This window comes from Perognathus longimembris, chromosome 11 (assembly GCF_023159225.1).
Source record: "Perognathus longimembris pacificus isolate PPM17 chromosome 11, ASM2315922v1, whole genome shotgun sequence".
Classification (NCBI taxonomy): Eukaryota; Metazoa; Chordata; class Mammalia; order Rodentia; family Heteromyidae; genus Perognathus; species Perognathus longimembris.
In genome coordinates, this window is record NC_063171.1 from 65,611,842 (window position 1) to 65,632,661 (window position 20,820).

The following is a 20,820-nucleotide window of genomic DNA, read 5'->3' on the forward strand; positions in this document are numbered from 1 at the left end:
GCGCGAAGGCGTTCCGGCGTCGGTCGGGCGGCTAGAGCGTCCTCCCGCGCTCCGGCGCGCAGCAGGTGGCGGCTCCCGGAGGCTGTCGGGAAGGAGGCGGGGTGACGTGGGGCTTAAGAGCTCCGCGGCGAGTTTGCCGAGGTCGGTGGCCGGCGACGGCGGTGGCGGCACCGGAGGCGGCGCTTGCTTCAGAGCCGGCGGCGGCGGACGGGGCGGCGTGCGGCCGGGGCCATGTCGAGCAATGCCGGGGAGTGGTGTCTCATGGAGAGCGACCCCGGGGTCTTCACGGAGCTCATTAAAGGATTCGGTGAGAACCGAGGGGACCGTCCTGGGCCGGGGAGCTGGGGGCAGGCCCGGGCCCCGCGGCCGCCCGCGCGGGAGCCTGGCTGCGGGGCCCGGGACGGGCTCGGCCCGCGCTCTGCCGGACGCCGCCCGGGACTCACACTTCCAGGCTCGCGAGCTCCCCCGTCCCCGGTGCCCCGCGCGTCCGTCTCTTCCCCGCCGGTGCGGCCGGGTGCGGCGCTGCGGCCCCCAGCCCTGCCGGGAAGGAGCCCGGGAAGCCGGCAGGGCGTGTCCCCTCCGGGGTGGCGGCCGAGCCCCGCGCGGCTCCCGGCTGCTCGCGGGGCGAGCCGACCCCGGGGGCGCGGCCCGGCGGAGCGGCGTGGGTTCTCTCAGCGTCGAGCTCCCGATCGGAGGCCACGTGCTTTGCTCCCCCAGCCTCGGGGATCTTTTTCTTCCCTGCTGGTCCCCAACGCGGGACTTGTGCCCTTCCTTCCTGCGGTGCGCCCTGCCTCGCCTGGGGGGCGTACCTTTGTGTTGATTTGTCACATTTCCTCGATTGCTCTTTGTAACTATTTTGTCAGAACTTGTACCCGGAATCACAAACGCTAATGCAAAATGTCTTGTAGCACACTGATGAAGATTTAGAATAATATTTAGTATATGTTGCTTGTCTCGGGCATACTGTTAAGGATTTGGGCATTTTTATTGCAAATAATGTTTTGAAGGACTGACAGACCAGGGTAATTGTTAGATTAAGAGCATGCGGAAAATACTCAGAACTCAGGTCTTGGAGGTACACGTGGAAAAGGAAAAGCTGTTTGTTCCACTTAAACAGTTTAGGAAGCAGCTGAGATTAAAAAAAAAATGTCACGGTCTGGAAGAGTTGGATCTGAAGGTGAAAGGGTAAACTGAGGCCATTGTTATGGGGTCCGGAAATACACGATCAATGAGATCACTCAGATGACAGTCAGGGATGGAAGGAATTTTATTGAGCTAGAAAGTACTGAAGCCAGGACTGCACTCGAGGGAGGTCGGGATCTGCAGATGCAGCTGTCATGGCAGGCTGCTTACAAAACCAAAAGCCACAGGAGTTTCCCTTTTAGCATAACCACAGTGCCTAGTTACTTTAAACAGTCCCAGACTGGTCAGGGCGCCACGACCTTAACTGGAAATCATCTGATCATCAGGTGATAAAACAGGATAAATTCTTGGGGGGGGGTGCTTAAGGATGTGGGCAATACAGTGAGAAACAAGTGAAAAACAAGTTGGGTAAGTACAGCTCAGGCCAGGTTACATTGAACAATACCAATCGTAGTGGTTCAAAGCGAGTGTCAGTAGATGGCCAATTTTCTGCATTTACATCATCTCACCATGTTGTATCTTTGGGATTGCCCTGTTGTCACTGGGTACTGTAAGAGATTTTCAAGTATTTTGGCAGAAGAGAGAACTTATTCAGCAAACTGCTGGCCAACTGCTAAACCCAAGGCACTGTGTAGACAGATGGTTGGGGGTCGGGGAGGTGTGACTTCAGAGTGGGGGCCGGGAAGTATCTGCCTCTAGATAACTAGTGAGAGCTTTAAACAGGTGCTGGCATCTGCATTGAGCCCTCCCTGGGGTGGACCTCACATACTGCCTTTCCCCTGGCTACTTCTTGCTGGCAAGGGGCGGGATGAGGCAGCAAACAGCAGTTGTCCCTTGGTGGTAGGTTCTTAGACGAAGTCTCCAAGAGGTCTCTTGATGCCAGGGTTGGGTCTTCAGGTATTCGAGACAGCTTTACCTTGGTAGGCCCAAGTCGGGGGGACCAGGTGTACCTCTACGTCAGTGTTGGTATAGAAGAGCAGTAGCCCTTTTTAATCTTGATAGATGAATCCACTGTGGCTGTCCCTTGAGCTTCACCTTGGTGGGATTGGTCAACAGAACCTGGTGAGGCCCTGTCCGTATAGGATGTAAACCAGATGGAGTAAGGGTCTTGAGAAACACTTGATCCCCAGGCAAGTGGGAAAGGGGCCTTCATGAGGCCGAGGGAGACATTGCTCAGCATGTTGACGTAACATGTGCTAAGAAAGGTTAGGACAGGAAGGTAGTCTATTAGTGGAGTCTACCCTCAGTCGGTAAATTACCTAGAACAGGCCTTCTATACATTAATTCAAAGGGGCTGAGAAAAGTAGGGCCGCGGGGAGAGGTATGTGAGCGCCAGAGGTAACAATTCTGGCCAGGATTGCTGGAGCTCTAAAAGAAAGCTTAGAAAGTTGTGTTTTAATGAGCGCATTCGCTCACCCAATCTTTCCAGAAGACTGAGGCCTACAAGGAATGTAAAGATTGCACTGGATATTTAGAGAGGCTGCCACCTGTTGGGTCACTTTGGAGATGAAGGCCGGTCCATTGTCAGATTGAAGTGACTTGGGTAGGCCAAACCTAGGAACAATTTCTTTTATTAGGACAAAGACAACAGCAACAGCACTCTCTGTTTTGGGATAGGCCTCAGTCCGTCCTGAAAATGTATCTACCATAGAAGGCCATTAGGATAGGTTGTCCAGTTGGTACTGTGGCCAGATATAAGTACAAGAATGAATTAGGAGTTTTGGGTTGATGCAGTCCTTAAGGGATAAAACCTCCAATGAGTGCAGAAGGCATTCCAAAGGGGTTTCCTGCATCAGGCCTGAGTTGAAGCACCCCATTAGAAGCGTGGGAGGAAATAAGTTTGGTGAGTAAATGAGAACTTAACTGGATGGAAGCAGCAACCAGGCCCCAGGCCTGAGAAGTTCTCTGGTGTGGTACCATGTCTGGAAAGAGCGACAAACCTGTAGAGCGAGTTCACTCACCAGAGCGATATGAATGTAGAGGCCAGCAGTGGTATTTATTGGTGGCGTCTCACAGCAGCTCAGTTTGGGGAAAAAGGGCCATCTGGACTGGGGATACTCCTCAGAAAAGAGGAGGAAAAACGGGAAAAAACACGGAAATCTGCCTGCCCTGACTCAAAGCCCTTTCAGGGTCTTGGCATCATTTGTAAGAGATTTTCAAGTTGGCAACCAATGATAGAGAACTCCACAACCTATTGGGGCTGAAGAGAGCTTTATTAGGCCGAACTGCTGGCCTGTGACTAAATCTAGTCAGGAGTAGAAGGCTGGAGAGTCACTCTAGTATGATGCCTTACCTCGGGGGGGGGGGGGGTGACGGGGGAGGTGTGTCCAGGTGGATTAGAGTGTGACCTCAGAGAAGGGGGAGGTAATTGCTTGCTTCCAGGAATGCCTAGGTAACTGGATGGAGATTTAAAGTGTGTGTGGGGGGGGATCTGCATGGAGCCCTCCCAGGGGTGGACCTACTTACTGTCAAAGGGATTTGGATGAAACTGAAATATATTGAAATGAGACGACTTTTGGAAGCCAGACATGTTATGAGTGTGGCGTGCCTAGTGTGGCTGAACGCTGTGAGCTCACTTCACAGACTAGAAGTCTCAACCTTAAAATGGTGAGAGTGAGGTGCCTGGCTTGACAGTAGTAGTTGAGTAGAGAGGGGAATGTAGACAATCCTTGGCTGTGTTCGATTGACCTCTTGCATGTGGAAATGCCTCTCCTTCTTTCTTGTGGAGCAGGAATACATCCATAACATGCTACATTGAAGTAGGAGTCCTCAGGGCTGCCAACCTTCCAGTAGAGGTTGAGTAGTAGTATATTTCTCCTACATCAAAGGAAAGAGAAGTCAACAGGACTACTGAAAGGATGTGGGGGGAAAGTGAAAATGACTCTGGTTTCTGCCTTGGATAGCTGGTATAGTTCCAAGAACAGGCTCAATTTTGGGCATAAACTTAAGTTTGAGATAGTTCCAGGTTTCCAAACCTTAGCTGTCATAATATTTTAAAAGTTGGCATTCACAAGTATTACAACAAGAAGTTTATTTTAAAATTAATGCATTTACAGGGTCTTGGGGATCACACTTGTAATCTTAACTACTCTGGAGGCTGAGATCTGAAGATCACAGTTTGAAGCCAGCAGAGGCAGCAAAAGTCAGTGAGACTTTTTCTAGTGGTTAATTTGGAGATGAGTCTCATGGACTTTACTGCCTGGGCTGTCTTTGAATCACAGTCCTCAGATCTTAGCCTTTTGAGTAGTTAGGATTACAGGCATGAGCCACTAGCACCCGGCTTAAAAGTTCTTATTTACACTAAGAACCTGACAAAATAATTTGTTTTAATTGTTATGGTGCACACCCATAGAATACATACATGTGACAAAACAAACTGATAATTTACTAATAAAGATTAACAGCTGTAGGTATAGCAGGATGCGCTAGTAATTTTGCTGACTCTGTTTTGGCCTGAGAAAGGAAATCTGGAGTACCAGTTGAGGAGTAGAAATTAACAGGGTGAAGCTAGGTGGCTCATGCCTGTAATCCTACCTACTCAGAAAGCTGAGATCTGTAGGATGGTTTGAAGCTAGTCTGAGCAGAAAAGTCTACTAAACTCCATCTCCAAAATAGCAAAAAAACAGAGATGGAGGGCATGGTTCAAGGGGTAGAAAGTGGTAGAGTGCCAGCCTAGCAAGCAGAGCCAAGAAAATGATCTGAAATAAAAGTGCCTAGACTCTGGGACCAGATGTGGCTTTTCATTTCCTGGAACACAAACTAGCTGTAATAAATTTTGTCAAACCATTTAACATTCTAAATCCTCTCTCATTAAATTCCTGCCTTGTAGTAGTTAAGAGAAAATGCATTTAAAGCACTGTAGATGGAAGAGACACTGGTAGATGTAGTCATTGTTTTGTATTGTGTTACACTAGCTAGCGTTTAGTGGGGCTAGCGTGTAGTGCTAGGCTGTAATGTTTTTTATTCCTTTAGCAACTTGGAGTATGGGGAATGAAGAGGTGAAAGGTCATGTACTAGTAAATGGAGGAGTCATGATCCATACTGGTATTCTGAGGTTAGGTGCTCAACCACAAGATACATTTTACTGTCTGTTAACAGGGTTTCTCAGCTTTGGTTGGCATTGTTGGCATTTTAGGCCAGATACTGCTTTCTGTTTTGAGATGGGGGTCTCAATGTCTGTCTCATGATGTTGCCCAGGCTGGCCAGGACTCCTAGGCCCCGAAAGTTCTGCCTCTACCTCCCAAATAGCTGAGACCACAGGTTTGCACAGTCCTGCCCCTAGTCAAAGTTCTTGTGAGGGCTGTCCTATGGCATGTAGGTCTCTCCCTTCCAGTAGACCTCTACCACCTCTGTTGCTCCCTCTAGTGACAGTAATGAGTGTCTCTGCTGGGAATGTGGCTTGGGGGTAGAGTGCTTGCCTCGCATGCATGAAGCCCTGGGTTCAATTCCTCAGCACCACATAAGGAGAAAAAGTCAGAAGTGGCGCTGTGGCTCCAGTGGTAGAGTGCTAGCCTTGAGCAAAAAAAAAAAAAAGCCTGGAACAGAGCCCTGGGACTGAGTTCAAGCTCCACAACTGGCCTTAAAAAAAACAAACACGAAGAATGTCTAGACACTGCTACGTATTTCCTGGGGAGTACAGCCTCCCCATATGTAGCAACTGTCCCAGAAGCAAAGAATATTTGGAGAGGGAGATGGGTAGAGTACATTGTAACTTGTAAAAGAGGGCAAAGAAAGGGTAGGGGAAATTTAATAGAGGAGGAAGAGACCAGGATTGAAAAAGAAATGGAACAGTTGGTCATAGGGTGCTAATATAATGGAAATAACGTAATTGTGAATAATAGAATAATATATTGAGAATTAATAGCATTTGGTCATGAGCTTTATCACTTTTCACATACTAATTTGTGTGTCTTAGTGGCTTCTTATTTAATTTATTGTAAAGTGATGTACAGAGGAATTACAGTTACATAAGTCAGGTAATGAATACATTTCTTTTTGAATTGTGTCACCCCTTCCCTAGCTATCTCCTAATTTTTCCCTCCTGACTCCCTCCCACCCCAAGTTGTATAGTTTTCAACATAGAGGCTAGTGAGTATCTCTGCTGCATTTGTTCACTCTCTGTGGCTTTTTAAGTTAATGCTGTACTTGGTGGTAAAGGAAAAAGTGAATTAGTTTGTTTTCTAAAGAAAGTAAATTTTTTTTTCAGGTTGCCGTGGAGCCCAAGTAGAAGAAATATGGAGTTTAGAGCCTGAGAGTTTTGAAAAATTAAAGTAAGTAAAATTCAAGCTGTGTTAGAAATAAGATACCTACACTTGTGACTTTTAGGCCAAATGCATTGTTTTCTCTGAGTGTTTTTAATGCTGAGGAATACATAGTATTCCAGTTTTATAACCATGAACCTGAGGCTCATCGGTAGATAACCTGTGAGGACCATGGTCATAACTGTGAACAGAGACACGTTCACAGTGCACTGGCTGGGTTTTTTTTTTTTTTTTTTTTCACAAACTTCACTTATGGGTAAGTAATGTTAGGCTATGGAACACATTGATCATAAGAAATATCGATTGGGTCAGGCTATGGAAGTGTGTTTAGTAATTGCTTCTTGGAAAAGTTTTAGTATAAGTTCCAAATGTAGTAATAACAGGATGAGTCTCCCCATCCCTGTCACCTCTAATTCTGACTTCCCCGGACCTCCATGGTATCCAGCTTCCACTCTGCAACCTGCAGACGGAAGAGCAGAGGCATTTCATTGTTGGGAGTGTTATTGGGACCTTGCAATAGGGACAGAATAGGTTTTTGCAAGGAAAAATGGGTGCTGGGCAAAGTGGCTCACTGGTGCCCAGGAGGCCATAAGAATTATGGTTGGAAGCCAGCAGTTTGTGCAGCTCCTTCGTGTTAGAAATCTAGGCTTGGGGTGTTGGAGGAATGACTCCGGGAGTAGGGCACCAGCCAGTGAGGAAAGGACTGGATACCAAGTTTGAGCTTCGGTCTCGAACAGAACCAACCAGGCTGTGCCTGGTGTCATGTGCCCGCCATCCTAGCAGTGCCGGGAGAGCGGGATTCATGCGGGATTCATGCTGGTACGAGCAAATTGAGATCTTGTTAATATCGAAAGCCGGAAGGCCTGGAGTATAGAATTCAGAGTTCTACTTAGGTTCAAACTCTAGTACTACCAAGAAAAGAAAAGGAAAATGGTAACTTGAAGGTATGGCTACTGTCATTGTGTGTGTGTGTGTGTGTACTGGTCTTGAGGTCAAGGCCTGGGTGCTGTCTCTGAGGTTTTTTGTTTTTGTTTTTGTTTTTTTTTGCTCAAGGCTAGGGCTCTCCCAGCTCCACTTGTGGTTTGTTTTTTGTTTTTTTGATGGCTAATTGGAAGTAAGTTTCATGGACTTTCCTGCCTGTTCTGGCTTCTAACTGCTATCCTCAGGTCTCAGCCTTCTGAGTTGCTAGGATTGATTACAGGCATTAATTAAGCACTGATGCTTGGCTGTAGTTAATATATTAGTAATGGGTTATGAAGGATTTGATGTCACTAATTTTCTTTTTATTTTGTAGGCCTGTTCATGGATTAATTTTCCTTTTCAAATGGCAGCCAGGAGAAGAACCAGCAGGTTCTGTGGTTCAGGACTCCAGACTTGAAACAATATTTTTTGCCAAGCAGGTATGTATGGTCTCTGCACGATCTCCAGTCCTGAAGGCTTTGTGCTTTTAATGTGGTGGTCCTTAGACTTTTTGCCTAGAGGCTCCTTTACACACTTAGAAATTATTTTTATGGGAGTATATGTTGATATTTATTATATTAGAAAGTAAAACGGAAACATTTAACAAAATATTAGGTGGCTTAAAAATAGGAACCGTAGGGCCTGGGAATGCATCTTAGCTGTAGAGTGCTTGCCTAGCATGCATGAAGACTTGGACTCAATTCCTCAGCACCAAATAAACAGAAAAGGCTGAAGTGCTGGGGTTCAAGAGGTAGAGTGCTAGCTAGCCTTGAGCAAAAAGAAGCCAGGGACAGTGCTCAGGCCCTGAGTTCAAGCCCCAGGACTGGCAGAAAAAAAAAAAAAGGAACAGAGTTTTACATAAAGGATAAATAAATATCCTTTTTTTGGTGTCAAATGAAGGGCCTCATGCATACCAGGCAAGAGCTCTACCACTAAGGCACATCCCAATGCTAAAGTAATACTAGGTGAAATTGAACTATATTCCCTAAAACAAAGAAGTTGGTGAAAAGAATGCCTTGTTTTAAATATTTTCAAATCTTATGTCTGGCGTTATAGTACCCAGCTGGATTCTCCCCTGTCTCTTAATTTGAAAGAAATCACCTTGGTTAAAGTGGAGAGAAGGAAGGCCTTGAGACTTGCTATAGAATTAAGTGTACATAGCAGAGGCCTAGAGAAACTATAGGAGAGTACACAATATACCATAGGTAGAGATAGGGGCAGAGAGATTTCAGCAGGTCATACTTAGGAAGTGGAGTAATTAGTACCTCTAATGCGTAATGGATTGAATGAGAATAGAAGAGGAAGACATACCAATTGTTTTTTCCTTAAAATTAGAATTATTGCTGGTTGACAGTGGCTCATACTTAACAATCCTAGCTACTCAGAAGGCTGAAATCTGAGGATCGTGGTCTGAAGCTAGCATAGCCTGGTCAGGAAAGTCCATACAACTTACCTGTAATTAACCACCAAAAAGTCAAAAGTAGTAGAGCATGCTAGCTTTGATCCAAAAAGCTAGGGAAGGTGCCCAGGTCCTGAATTCAAGCCCCAAGACTGGCACATACACACAAAAAGAATAACTACAACTTTGGTTAGTATTTGGTTAGTATTAGAGATCAGGGCTTTCTACTCTCACTTGGCTTTTTCCCTCAAGGATAATGCTTTACCACTTGAGCCACACCTCTGGTTCCATTTTGCATGTAAGATTTAACCTGATAAAGTATGTTCTTTGTGATATTTTTTGAAGACTTTTCCTACTTAATATTAAGATTCAGTGTAAGTTGTTCATGATGGTTCATTTACTTTGCATGGTATCTGATACCAGTTGTGTGGCCATATTGTTGTATACTGTCATTTGGGCTTTCCATTAGAGTCCTGGAAATCATTGTGCTCTAAGTATTGTTATACATCTCTCCAGTATATCCATAGTAGAGTAAATTCTGTTCAAATGTACAGTCCCACTAGCAAAGTGTCAAGAGTTCAGAGGTAGTGGGCTGGGAATATGGCCTAGTGGTCCTTGCCTCGTATACATGAAGCCCTGGGTTCGATTCCCCAAGCACCACATATATAGAAAAAGCCAGGAGTGGCGCTGTGGCTCAAGAGGCAGAGTGCTAGCCTTGAGCAAAAAGAAGCCAGGGACAGTGCTCAGGCCCTGAGTTCAAGCCCCAGGACTGGCAATAAAAACAAAAAACAAAAATAAGAGTTCAGAGGTAAATATTACAATACATGGTACTGCTGAGCTTTTAAAATTTTTGCATGCTAATTGGTTCTTAAACATCTTCATGATCCCTTATATTGAAATAGCATTTTGTTGTTACATTGCATTAGGTCTCTCTGATCACTTATATTGAAATGTTACTTATATGTATTCCTGTGTCCTCCGTGAAATTCCTTTCTCCTTTCTATCCTGGTTTTCTATGGGGATAAGTTCATTTGTAGGAGTTGTTGATCTTTTATGGTTTCTTTCCTTTGTCTTTTTTCCAGCACTAGGGTTTGAACTCAGGGCCTTATGCTTGCTAGATAGGATATCTACCACTCCAGCCATGCCCCCAGCCCTTTTTGCATTAATTATTTTTGAGTAGGTATTTATACCCAGGTATATCTAAACTGTAATCTTCCTTTTTATGTTGACTCTCTCTCTCTCTCTCTCTCTCTCTCTCTCTCTCTCTCTCTCTCTCTCTCTTTGCCAGTGCTGGGGCTTGAACTCAGGGCCTGAGCACTTGTCCCTGGCTTCTTTTTGCTCAAGGCTAGCACTCTGCCACTTGAGCCACAGCGCCACCTCTGGCCTTTTGTGCTTATATGGTGCTGAGGAATCCGTCCCAGGGCTTCGTGCATGCCCCGCGAGCTCTCTACTGCTAAGCCACATTCCCAGCCCCTCACTTGGCTTTTTCAAGGAAGACTGCTGTCCTACCACTTGAGCCACACACCTCCATTTCTAGCTTTTTGAGGGTTAATGGAGATGATAGTCTCCTGGACCTTTTTACTCTGGCTGGCTTTGAACTGCCATCCCCAGGTATGTGGTAGTCAGTTGTAGTTAGGAGTCTCTTGCCTGGGCTGGTTGGATCCTTAGGTCTCATTCTCCAGAGTAGATAGGATTGCACGTGTGAGCCACTGCTGCCTGGCTTGAATGCATTTTTTTTTTTAATGTTCTTTACTATGTGTCGCATAACTTCTTGGTGGCACTAAACTTTTAAACCTTGAGGAGCTGGTTTTATTCACACAATACCACAATTACTGTTCTTCACACACATGTAAGATGAACTGTAATATGTCATAGACAGTATAAAATATTGATGCCTAACAATGTCTAAATACAGGAGGCTTTTTTTTGGCCACAGTTTTCTAAGGAAAATTTTCAGATGCTAGATTGCAGATTTGAAGTCCTTGATCACAGATGTTTCATAGGATATCTACTGTAGTTTGCCCACCTTGCCCAGCATTCACAATATGTTTAATATTTCATGATTTTGAAAAGTGTGAATAAGTGAATTTTAACTTCTAACTTCACTCTTGGTACTCCATCCTCGGATAACTTCACCCCAAAAAGGGAGCATAAAACATTGTTAAGAATTAGCCACATTTAAGGTCTCCTGTAGTCACTAAAACTTTTCATCCAAATTTACTGCAGGATTGTGCCTCAGATGAAAACACTTGTAATAGAAACCAGCAAAAGTGTTAATTAGGTTCTAATTACGTTTTCACGTGCTACCTTCCAGAATTCATTATTCTGTACAATGGTATATAATGGTTTTGAATTGTATGTGGTGGCTCTCAGAGAGGATTTGCAAAGGGTTGGTATTGTGATTGCTAATATTTGGGTGTAGAAGACTGTTCTCCAAGGGAGAGCATAGTCTTGCCAAGGGATTTCACAGACATAGCACAACTAAAACATATAAGCAATACTAAATACTCGTCAGACTTTTCGAGCCTCTGGCAAGACAGAAAGTCAAGGGTTGCAAGAATTAAAAGGGACCAAAGAGTTGAAGTATTTTCTTCTGAGACAGGCAGGATAATTTATTAAAATGTAAAATCATAAACTAACATTACTGGAAAGATTAATTCAAAACAACACTTGTAAGATAGCAACAGAAATGACAGGACTAAGCCATCCTTTTTGAATTCATTCAGCTCTGCAGTTAGCCTTTTTGGTGCTCCCTCTCATCATCTTGGGTGTTTTCCTACTGGACGCTCTTACAGCAGAAGTGCTGTGGGAGTGTGCCTTCTTTTTTTTTTTTTTTTTTTTTTTGGCCAGTCCTGGGCCTTGGACTCAGGGCCTGAGCACTGTCCCTGGCTTCTTCCCGCTCAAGGCTAGCACTCTGCCACTTGAGCTACAGCACCGCTTCTGGCCGTTTTCTGTATATGTGGTGCTGGGGAATCGAACCTAGGGCCTCGCGTATCCGAGGCAGGCACTCTTGCCACTAGGCTATATCCCCAGCCCGGAGTGTGCCTTCTATTGTATAGGAAATTGCATAATGGCTCCCTATGCAGATTCTAGATCGCTTGATTCTAGATCCTGATCAACTTTTGCTTATGTATTCCATGGGAAGTTTCATAACCTGCATGCACCTCAGTGCCCACAGTATAAAAAAGGATAAGAACTACTCCTTCGTCATCGTTGGTGGAGGAATTAAAAGAATTTGTAAAGTGCTTAAGAAAATGACTTGGCCCCTAGTAGGTGCTAGCGAAATGTTTTCTCCTCTGGATAAGTATAAGGTCCATGTAATATGTTAAATATGCATTTGTAAAAGCTAGATGACAACACTATATGATTGAGTAAAAACAGTACATGGACAATAGTATACCCCTATTAGATCAAATTAACATGGGTTGTTGTAGAACTTCTTTGACAGCCAACTATGTGTGGTTGAGGTTGTGCTAGGTACTGAATTAAGGAGTATATTTTGGAAGGCAGAAATAAGCAAAGGAGGAATTGAAGAATAGAGAAGGGAGGACAAGTTCTTTTGGAGTGGGGGGATGTCCTGGGACTTGAACTCAGGACCTGGGCACTGTCTTGAGCTTTTGTGCTTAAGTCTAATGCTCTACCCCTTGAGCCACAGTGCCACTTGGAGCTTTTTGGTGGTTAATTGGAGATAAGAGTCTCAGCACTGATATCCTCATATCTCAGCTCCTGAGTAGCAAGGATCACAGGTATGAATGACTTGGAGGATAGGTTCGTGATGAGCTATGTTTTCAGTTGGGAAAATTGGCCTTTTTACCTAAAGCTGGATTGGCTATCACTAATGTCATAGATGACTTACTTAGTTTTAGTTCCTAAAATGTACAATTCCAGGGATGGCAGCAAATTCCTGAAAACAGACAAGAATAGAAATTATATAATTTGAATTAAATATAAACATAAATTCATCGTTTTGGGTTTCTCAACAGATAATACATTTTTGTAAACAAACCCTTAGTATCTTCACGTGTCTGTTTTGTAGGTCATTAACAATGCGTGTGCTACCCAAGCCATCGTGAGTGTGTTACTGAACTGTACCCATCAAGATGTTCATTTAGGAGAGACATTATCAGAGTTTAAGGAATTTTCACAAAGTTTTGATGCAGCTGTGAGTATGGTCTTTTCTTGATCCTGAAGTGACTTATTCATGATTGGTCTTGTTTTAATCGACTTTTCAAATTCTTTTAGATGAAAGGGTTGGCGTTGAGCAATTCAGATGTGATTCGACAAGTGCACAACAGTTTTGCCAGGTAAAGGCCCTGTGTTAAATATGTCCTCTTCTCTCCCCCTGTGTTAAATACGTGCTCTTCTCTCCTTTGTTCTGCTTTTCTTAATTCTTTTTTGCTTCTTTATCTCTGTGTTTTCTTTACCATAGACAGCAAATGTTTGAATTTGATACAAAGACATCAGCCAAAGAAGAAGATGCTTTTCACTTCGTCAGTTACGTTCCTGTTAATGGAAGACTGTATGAATTAGATGGATTAAGAGAAGGACCAATTGATCTAGGTAATCTGGTTCTTGTTACTGAGTGTTTGTTAACTATTATTTTAGCTACAATGCTGCTCAAATTTTAGAGGTGAAAGTTACTGTGTGGTAGTATTCTAGGATGGTCTTAAGCTGCTCACGAAATTATTTATTTTAAGCCAGTGGCTTACTCCTATAATCCTAACTACTCAAAAGGCTGAGATCAGAGGATTGGGAGCCAAAGCTAGCTGGGCCAGGAAAGCCTGTGAGACTTTTATCTCTAATAAACTACTCAGAAAAAGCTGGAAGTGGCTCTGTGTCTCAAGTGCTAGAGTGCTAGCCTTGAGATCAAAGAGGCTTAGGAACAGCACCCAGGCCCTAAGTTCAAGCTCCAAGATTGGAAGAAACAAAACAAAACAAAACAAAAATGGCCAGGAGTTTAGCTCAGTACTAAAGTACTTAAAGTACTTAAAGTACTAAAGTACTTATCTAGATACATAAAGTCCTGGGTTGTTTGCTTCATCCTTGAGAAATAAAAAATTTTTTTTAAAGTGCCGCTTCTGCGCTTGGGCTCATGGCCCAGGTACTTTTTTGAGCTTTTTAAAAAGCTTTTTTTGCTCAAGGCTGGTGCTCTGCCACTTGGGCCACAGCTCCACGTCAGGCTTTTTTGGTAGTTAGAGACTAGAATATGTCAGTCTTTCCTGTCCCATGCTGGCTTCAAACTGTGATCTTAAGATCTCAGACTCCTGAGTAGTTAGGATTACATACAGACTTGAACTATCAACACCTGGCTTGTTTGTACTTTGAAAATAAAATCCTGCATGTAGGATCAATAGTCTGTCTTGTGCAGAGTTGTGTGCTGTTTTTAATGCTTAAAAGTATTTATCTTTCTGTGTCTAGGACATTTATTTTTCCGTGTCTGAAAATAAGTAGACTATCCTTTAATTATGTTACAGGTAATTTTCCTGTTTGGGTCATTGGTCTGATCTCTGCATTTTTTTCTGCTGACTTCTTTCTGGTCAGCCATTCCTAATTCATTAAAACCATAAACATGGAAGAAGTGAAAAAAAAAAAAAACAGCAGCCAGTTTACTGCAACTATGCTTTAATTTCTTGCAAAAAGAGTTAAAACATTTGAGTAGAATTGGTCTTCCATTATGGCTGGATTCCTTTCTCCATGTCAGACAAGAGCTCAGCGTCTGCCTCTTCTACTCATTGGCTGTGCCTCTGCCTGCTGCGCCAGGCCTCCAACCCTGTCGTTTTCATTTTTATTTTTCCTAAAATACAGTTATGATTGTGGAGAGGCAGACATAAACAATTAGTTTTTTCTTTCTACTAACATTGACTGGCTTATTCAAAGCCCAAGTTTCATCAGTTGTAAAATGAGGGTCCTTAATTTCCCAGAGTTTGGGGCTAAATATTTGTTTGATGCCTAAGATGTCACATGATAATGTGACAGTGCAGGTCATGCTAATACTCTTTCTCCAGCTGTTGAAGGCATGGCGGCTCATGCCTGCAATCACGGCACGTGGGAGCCGGGGGTAGGGTCTGCCCGAGAGGCCTCACCAGGACCCTGTCTTAAAACAAAAAGGGAAAAAGGGACTTCTGTCCTGGATTTGCTAAAGTATGTGTATAATAGTTTAGATGAAACCTTTGAGAGACCGTTACTACCGCTTTTTACTAATTTTAACTGTTTTTACATTTCTTTCTAGGCGCATGTAATCAAGATGACTGGATTAGCGCAGTAAGGCCAGTCATAGAAAAAAGAATACAAAAGTAAATGCTCTCCTAATATTATTGGCATAACATTGTGCTTTTGTTTTTGCATTCACTTGATTCTTTTCACCTTGTGTTTGTTCATGTACTTGATTTGACTAACTCATTCAGGAGATCTATTCAAGAGTCAGTGAGTCTTACTGAGAAATGTGGCTTGTTGCTGGGCATGGTGATGTATACGGTAGTTAGTCTCTGCATTCTTGAGGCTGACGATGTTGAATTGGAGGATGGTGAATCTGCTATGAACACTTTTCTCCTCAGGCTGCCTTCAAGTCATTTTTTTTCCAGGTCTTGGCCTTGTGGGTTGCTGGGATTATTAGTCACTGCCCTGCTCGTTAGGTTTTTGTTTACTGTCGATACCCTCGTGTTCTTTCTATACTTTAGATGACATTCCCTGGTCAGACTCATTGCCTCCAGATAGTCTCGGGCCAGCTTGTTATCATCTCTCATGAGTGAGAAGTCTTAGTCCAAATGAAGTGTGCTTCATCAGGATTGCCCATTTATTCCTGGCTCCCTTGTAGTCACATGCTGTTGCTTTTTGGCCTGAGCCTAGATGGTACCGTTCTGTTTTCTTGCTTGGTACACCTGCTTGGTTGGATTCCCATAAAGGTTTTTACATTTAAGTCTGTGGTTAATTTTGTTTTTGTTTTTTTGTTTTGTTTTTGCCAGTCCTGGGGCTTGAACTCAGGGCCTGAGTGCTGTTCCTGGCTTCTTTTTGCTCAAGGCTAGCACTCTACCACTTGAGCCACAGCACCACTTCCAGCTTTTTCTATATATGTGGTGCTGAGGAATCGAACCTAGGGCTTCATGTATACGAGGCAAGCACTTTTACCACTAGGCCATATTCCCAGCCCCTGTGGTTAATTTTGAAGTAATTTTCATTTGTATATGTGTTTATTTTTACTTACACATATTCAGTATTTCTGTCACTACTTGTTTAAAAGCTTACCATCCTCACGTAAATTCGTGTGAAACTTTTGTTAGAAAAAACAAACAGGGCTTGCTTGGGTGATTCTATTTCTGGGTTCATTGTTTTTTTTTTAACTTTATCCTTTTTGCCAGTACACAGACTTGATTCCTATAGTGAGTAAATCTCCGCATGAGGTAGATGAGAGAACTCTACTTCATTTTTCTTTAAATGTAATTTTAGTTATCACTAACTTGCATATGAAGTTAATATAAACTTAATGATTACTTACAGTAGTTTAATTTTGCCCTTTCTAAATTTTTTTCCACTTCTCTGTTTTCCTTCCCATTTTGCTGTTATTCAAACACTTTTTTAAAATCCCGTTTTTATCTGCAGTATTTTTTGAGTCTTCTCAGCATATTAGAGTTTTAGAGTAATGAGCATAACCTTGTCTTCTTTCCCTGTTAAAGACACAATTATCTTTGTAATTTCTCTATATGTTATGAGAAGATCAAGTTCAGTTTTTGCTTCAATCATGAAATGATGGAACATGAGAAGGACACATACTGTATTTATCTATACTTTCACTCTTTCTCTGGTGTTCCAGGACTCCTTTCATCATTTCTTTTTCTGTTTAGAAACTATGTTTTAGCATGGGTCCTCCAGGAACAGAGTCCTTATTTTTCTTCATCTGCAAATCCCCTGATTTCTCCTTCCTTCCTCAAGCATATTTTCAGGCATGTAGATCCAAGTTGGACAGTCTTTCTTGCTACACAGGAAGAGAGTTTTATCCCTTCCTTCTGTCATCATGGTTTCTGATAATAAGCTCCTGTCAGCTTCCCGTAGGTGTGGTGTTTCTCATGCTATTGGAAGAAGTTGTGGCCTGGGCACCGCCCTGGAGGTTTTGTGCATAAGGCAGGCACTCTACCACTTGAGTTGCAGCGCCACTTCTGGCTTTTTTCTTCTTAATTGAAGATGAGAAACTCATGAACTTTGTAGGAGGAAGTCTGGCTGCCTTTGAACGGAATTCTCAAACCTCAGCCTTCTGAGTAGCTAGGATTACAGGCGTGAGCCAGGCACTCAGCAAGTCTTTTTCTTTAGTTTTAAGAAGTTTGACTAAGATATTTATTGAAATAAACTCTAAGAAATGGAGATAGAAGTTTTTTCTTTGTTAAAAATAATAAATACGGGGGCTGGGGCTATGGCCTAGTGGCAAGAGAGCTTGCCTCGTATACATGAGGCCCTGGGTTCGATTCCCCAGCACCACATATACAGAAAACGGCCAGAAGTGGCGCTGTGGCTCAAGTGGCAGAGTGCTAGCCTTGAGCAAAAGGAAGCCAGGGACAGTGCTCAGGCCCTGAGTCCAAGGCCCAGGACTGGCCAAAAAAAAAAAATAATAATAATAATAAATACGCAAAAAATATATCTAGAAAAAAAGGTTGACTAGGATGTTTCTTACTGTGAATTACTTCACACTCATTCCGTCTGGATCCTGCTTAGCTTCTTAAATCTCTAGAGTGCCTTCCCCCTTGAGATTTGGGAAGTTTTCAATTATACCTTGTTTATACGTTTGTTGGTGCCAGTCCTGGACGTGAGTGAGAACCTGGGTCCTATGGCTCTTCCTTGCCCATAAAGGCCAGTGCTCAGCCACTTGAGCTGTACTGCCAGCAATTTGCTGGTTACTTGGAGACAGAGTGCTACCAGCTTTCCTGACCTGTATGGCTTTAAATGTTAATCCTCAGATCTCCTTAGGATTTTGTAGTTTTTATAAAGTTAGGGAAATATAATGGAAACAAACGTTCATCATTTCTATTGTTTTAAGTGGAACTAGCATTGTTTTAGGATATTTAAAAGTAGTTGTGAGTGGTAAAATTTAATTTGTTTGCCATAGTTAAACTCTCATCTACAAACCTTTAAAAATACCAATTTTTATTGTGAGACAATTGATCGATTTTTGTTTATCCTGAAAAACTATATGGTAACCATAATTATAATGATGGCTCTATCATTTTATTACATTTAAATTTTAAAATAACTTTTTTCTAGGTACAGTGAAGGAGAGATTCGATTTAACTTAATGGCCATTGTGTCTGACAGAAAAATGATATACGAACAGAAGATAGCAGAGTTACAAAGACAGCTTGCAGAGGTTTGTGACCGTGTTTTATTACAGTGCTGTAGCTTATTATCCTGGGAAATGTATGTGCTTTATTTTTCTATTTTTTTAAACAGAACACGCTTGGGATTCAGGCCTAGACTTGGGTTCTAGCTTTGCCACCTCTTGTGGTACGAGGCTAGTCGCAGTTACTGCTCAGGTCATCTGAGGCCCAGGGAGGCCGTGCACATACAGAACCCTTGCGTGTAAGCCACTTACTAACCACAGTGACTGACAAATGCCAGACAAGGGTTAGCAATGAACTCGTCTTGCGCTACACAAGTTAGAACTTGTCTCAGAGTTTGCTGGGTATATATTTACATTTACATGGAATCTTTATGGTTACTTTTCCGTAGTAAATATGATAGAAAAGGACAATTATTAGTAGAACAAAGTCTTAGCCTTGATTACATTCCTTAAGAGGATACCAAAATCTACTTTGTAGCATAGTAGAGGACTGTAGCAACATTGTATGTTACAGACTTAAGTTTATCTTAGGTGAGAGATTTATTTGCATTATTCCAGGAATCTGGAAAGTACTATTCAGGACTTGCTCCTTTCATTTTGCTATTACTGGACTGAAACTGTCTCGGACGTGAGGAGTAGGAATGTGAAAGTTCTGGGTCTCTGTCAGCCATTTACATGTTCTGCACATAAGCTCAGTCACTAGGGTGTGCCATTTCCTCTTTCCCAAGGAGGAACCTATGGACACCGATGAGGGCGGCCACACGTTAAGTGCTATTCAGTCAGAACTGGCCAGGAATCAGATGCTTATTGAAGAAGAAGTACAAAAACTAAAGAGATACAAGGTATGATTCAAAACCTACATTCCTCTAATGCTTTAATAAAAGTAATGTGGTTTGAGATAAGGTTGCTGAATGCTTGGTGGCTTTTCTTCTCAATTTTCAGCATAACATGTTGATTTTCTGACACCCTACAAAGATGAGGAGTGTGGTTCCTTTTAAACATTTCTTTGAGCTGGGGACGGTTGGTTCACACCTATAATCCTAACAGATCTCAGGATCATGCAGCCCAGGCAGGAAAGTCCATGAGACACTTCTTTCCAATTAATCACCAAAAATTCGGAAGTGGAGCTGTGGCTCAAGTGGTACAGGACTAGCCTTGAGCACAAAAGATCAGGGACAGCACCTGGGCCCTGAGTTCAAGCCTCAGTACTGACACCGAAATTTAAAACCCCACAAAACTGTCCTCGTGAGCAGATTTTTAAATCTATTAGAGCTTCAGCTTACTATATTATTCCTGCTGATGTCAAATCACCCCATCTACAATCCATTGGGAGCAACTTTCGGCTATCTCCGAAGGCTTCTCCCCCTCCCTCCAGAAGGGATTGAATTCAGCAAGTACCTTGCATTCAAGGTTTCCTTGTTGACAGCTGGTGCTCTACTACTTGAGCCACAGCGTCAGCCCAGCTTCTTCTTTTTTTTTTTTTTTTTTGCCAGTCCTGGGCCTTGAACTCAGGGCCTGAGCACTGTCCCTGAGCTTCTTTTACTCAAGGCTAGCACTCTGCCACTTGAGCCACAGGGCTACTTCCAGCCCTTTCTGTTAGGTGTTACTGAGGAATCGAACCTAGGACTTCATGCATGCTAGGCAGGCACACTACCACTAAGCCACGTTTCCAGCCCCTGAGATACTCTTATTTCTAGTTAACTAGCAGAACAAGGTGAAGTTGTGGGTCAAAGTGGTGGTAGAGCGCCGTCCTGGAGCAGAAAAAGCCAAGTGAGATTGTGCCTGAGCACTGACCCTGAGCCTCTCCGTGCTCAGGGCTGGCGCTTTACCACTTGAGCTACAGCACTACTTCTGGTTTTTTCTGTTGATGTGGTACTGAGGAATCAAACCCAGGGCTTCAAGCATGCTAGGCAACCACTGTACCACTAAGCCTCACTCCCAGCCCAGGCCCTGAGTTTTAGTGATAGATAGATAGATAGATAGATAGATAAAATAATAAAGGATTTAACTTATTTGACTACAAAAACTGATAAGAGGCCATAGAAAGTCTGAGATGTGAAAAAAAAAAAAAGCAAACCCTCACATTTTAATGAAGAGAATGTTGCAATGCGTTTACAAATGGCGGAGCTCTGTGCTGTGGAAGGGCAGTCAGTTGCACCCCTGTCAAGCCCAGTCTGCAATAATTCAACGGCAGTGGAAATTCCATCACTCAGGAAGCGGTCTCTAGATAAGCCATTGTTTCCCACTAATTCACATATTTTTCCTTCTTTTTTTTTTGGCCAGTCCTGGGCCTTGGACTCAGGGCCTGAGCACTGTCCCTGGCTTCTTTTTGCTCAAGGCTAGCACTCTGCCACTTGAACCACAGCGCCGCTTCTGGCCATTTTCTGCATATGTGGTGTTTGGGAATCAAACCCGGGGCCTCATGTATACAAGGCAGGCACTCTTGCCACTAGGCCATATCCCCAGCCCTTTTTGCTTCTTTTTAAATTTGGTGCCAGCCAGTCCTTCAGCTTTTTTTGCTCTATGCTACTATGCGCACTATCACGTGAGCCACAGTTCCACTTCTGGCTTTTTGTTGTTTAATTGGAGATGAGTCTCTCAACTTCTACCTAGGCTGGCTTTGAACCACAATCCTCATATCTCTGCCTCCTAATTAGCTGGGATTATAGGTGTGAGCCTCTGATACCCAGCACATTTCTCTTTTTGATAAAAATAATCCCAAAGTTTGTCCTTGG

The 20,820-nt window shown here is 43.2% G+C and overlaps 1 protein-coding gene and 1 non-coding gene across 4 annotated transcripts in view; both read left to right on the forward strand.

The window, feature by feature from the left end:
* Positions 1-102: 102 nt before the first annotated feature.
* Positions 103-20,820, forward strand: part of Uchl5 (ubiquitin C-terminal hydrolase L5) — a 30,436-nt gene continuing 9,718 nt past the window's right edge. The window contains exons 1-9 of one of the 3 annotated variants that reach the window (XM_048357469.1): positions 103-307; positions 6,350-6,413; positions 7,699-7,804; positions 12,800-12,925; positions 13,006-13,067; positions 13,193-13,323; positions 14,993-15,056; positions 18,010-18,112; positions 18,814-18,927. In XM_048357469.1, coding sequence (XP_048213426.1) covers positions 232-307; positions 6,350-6,413; positions 7,699-7,804; positions 12,800-12,925; positions 13,006-13,067; positions 13,193-13,323; positions 14,993-15,056; positions 18,010-18,112; positions 18,814-18,927 — 846 coding nt within the window. In that variant the 5' untranslated portion in view covers positions 103-231. The remainder of the gene's footprint in view (positions 308-6,349; positions 6,414-7,698; positions 7,805-12,799; positions 12,926-13,005; positions 13,068-13,192; positions 13,324-14,992; positions 15,057-18,009; positions 18,113-18,813; positions 18,928-20,820) is intronic. The other 2 variants (XM_048357467.1, XM_048357468.1) reach the window with 2 other exon arrangements.
* LOC125360304 lies at positions 3,835-3,968 on the forward strand. Its single transcript, XR_007212698.1, has one exon. It is a non-coding gene; the product is annotated as a small nucleolar RNA U109 (small nucleolar RNA).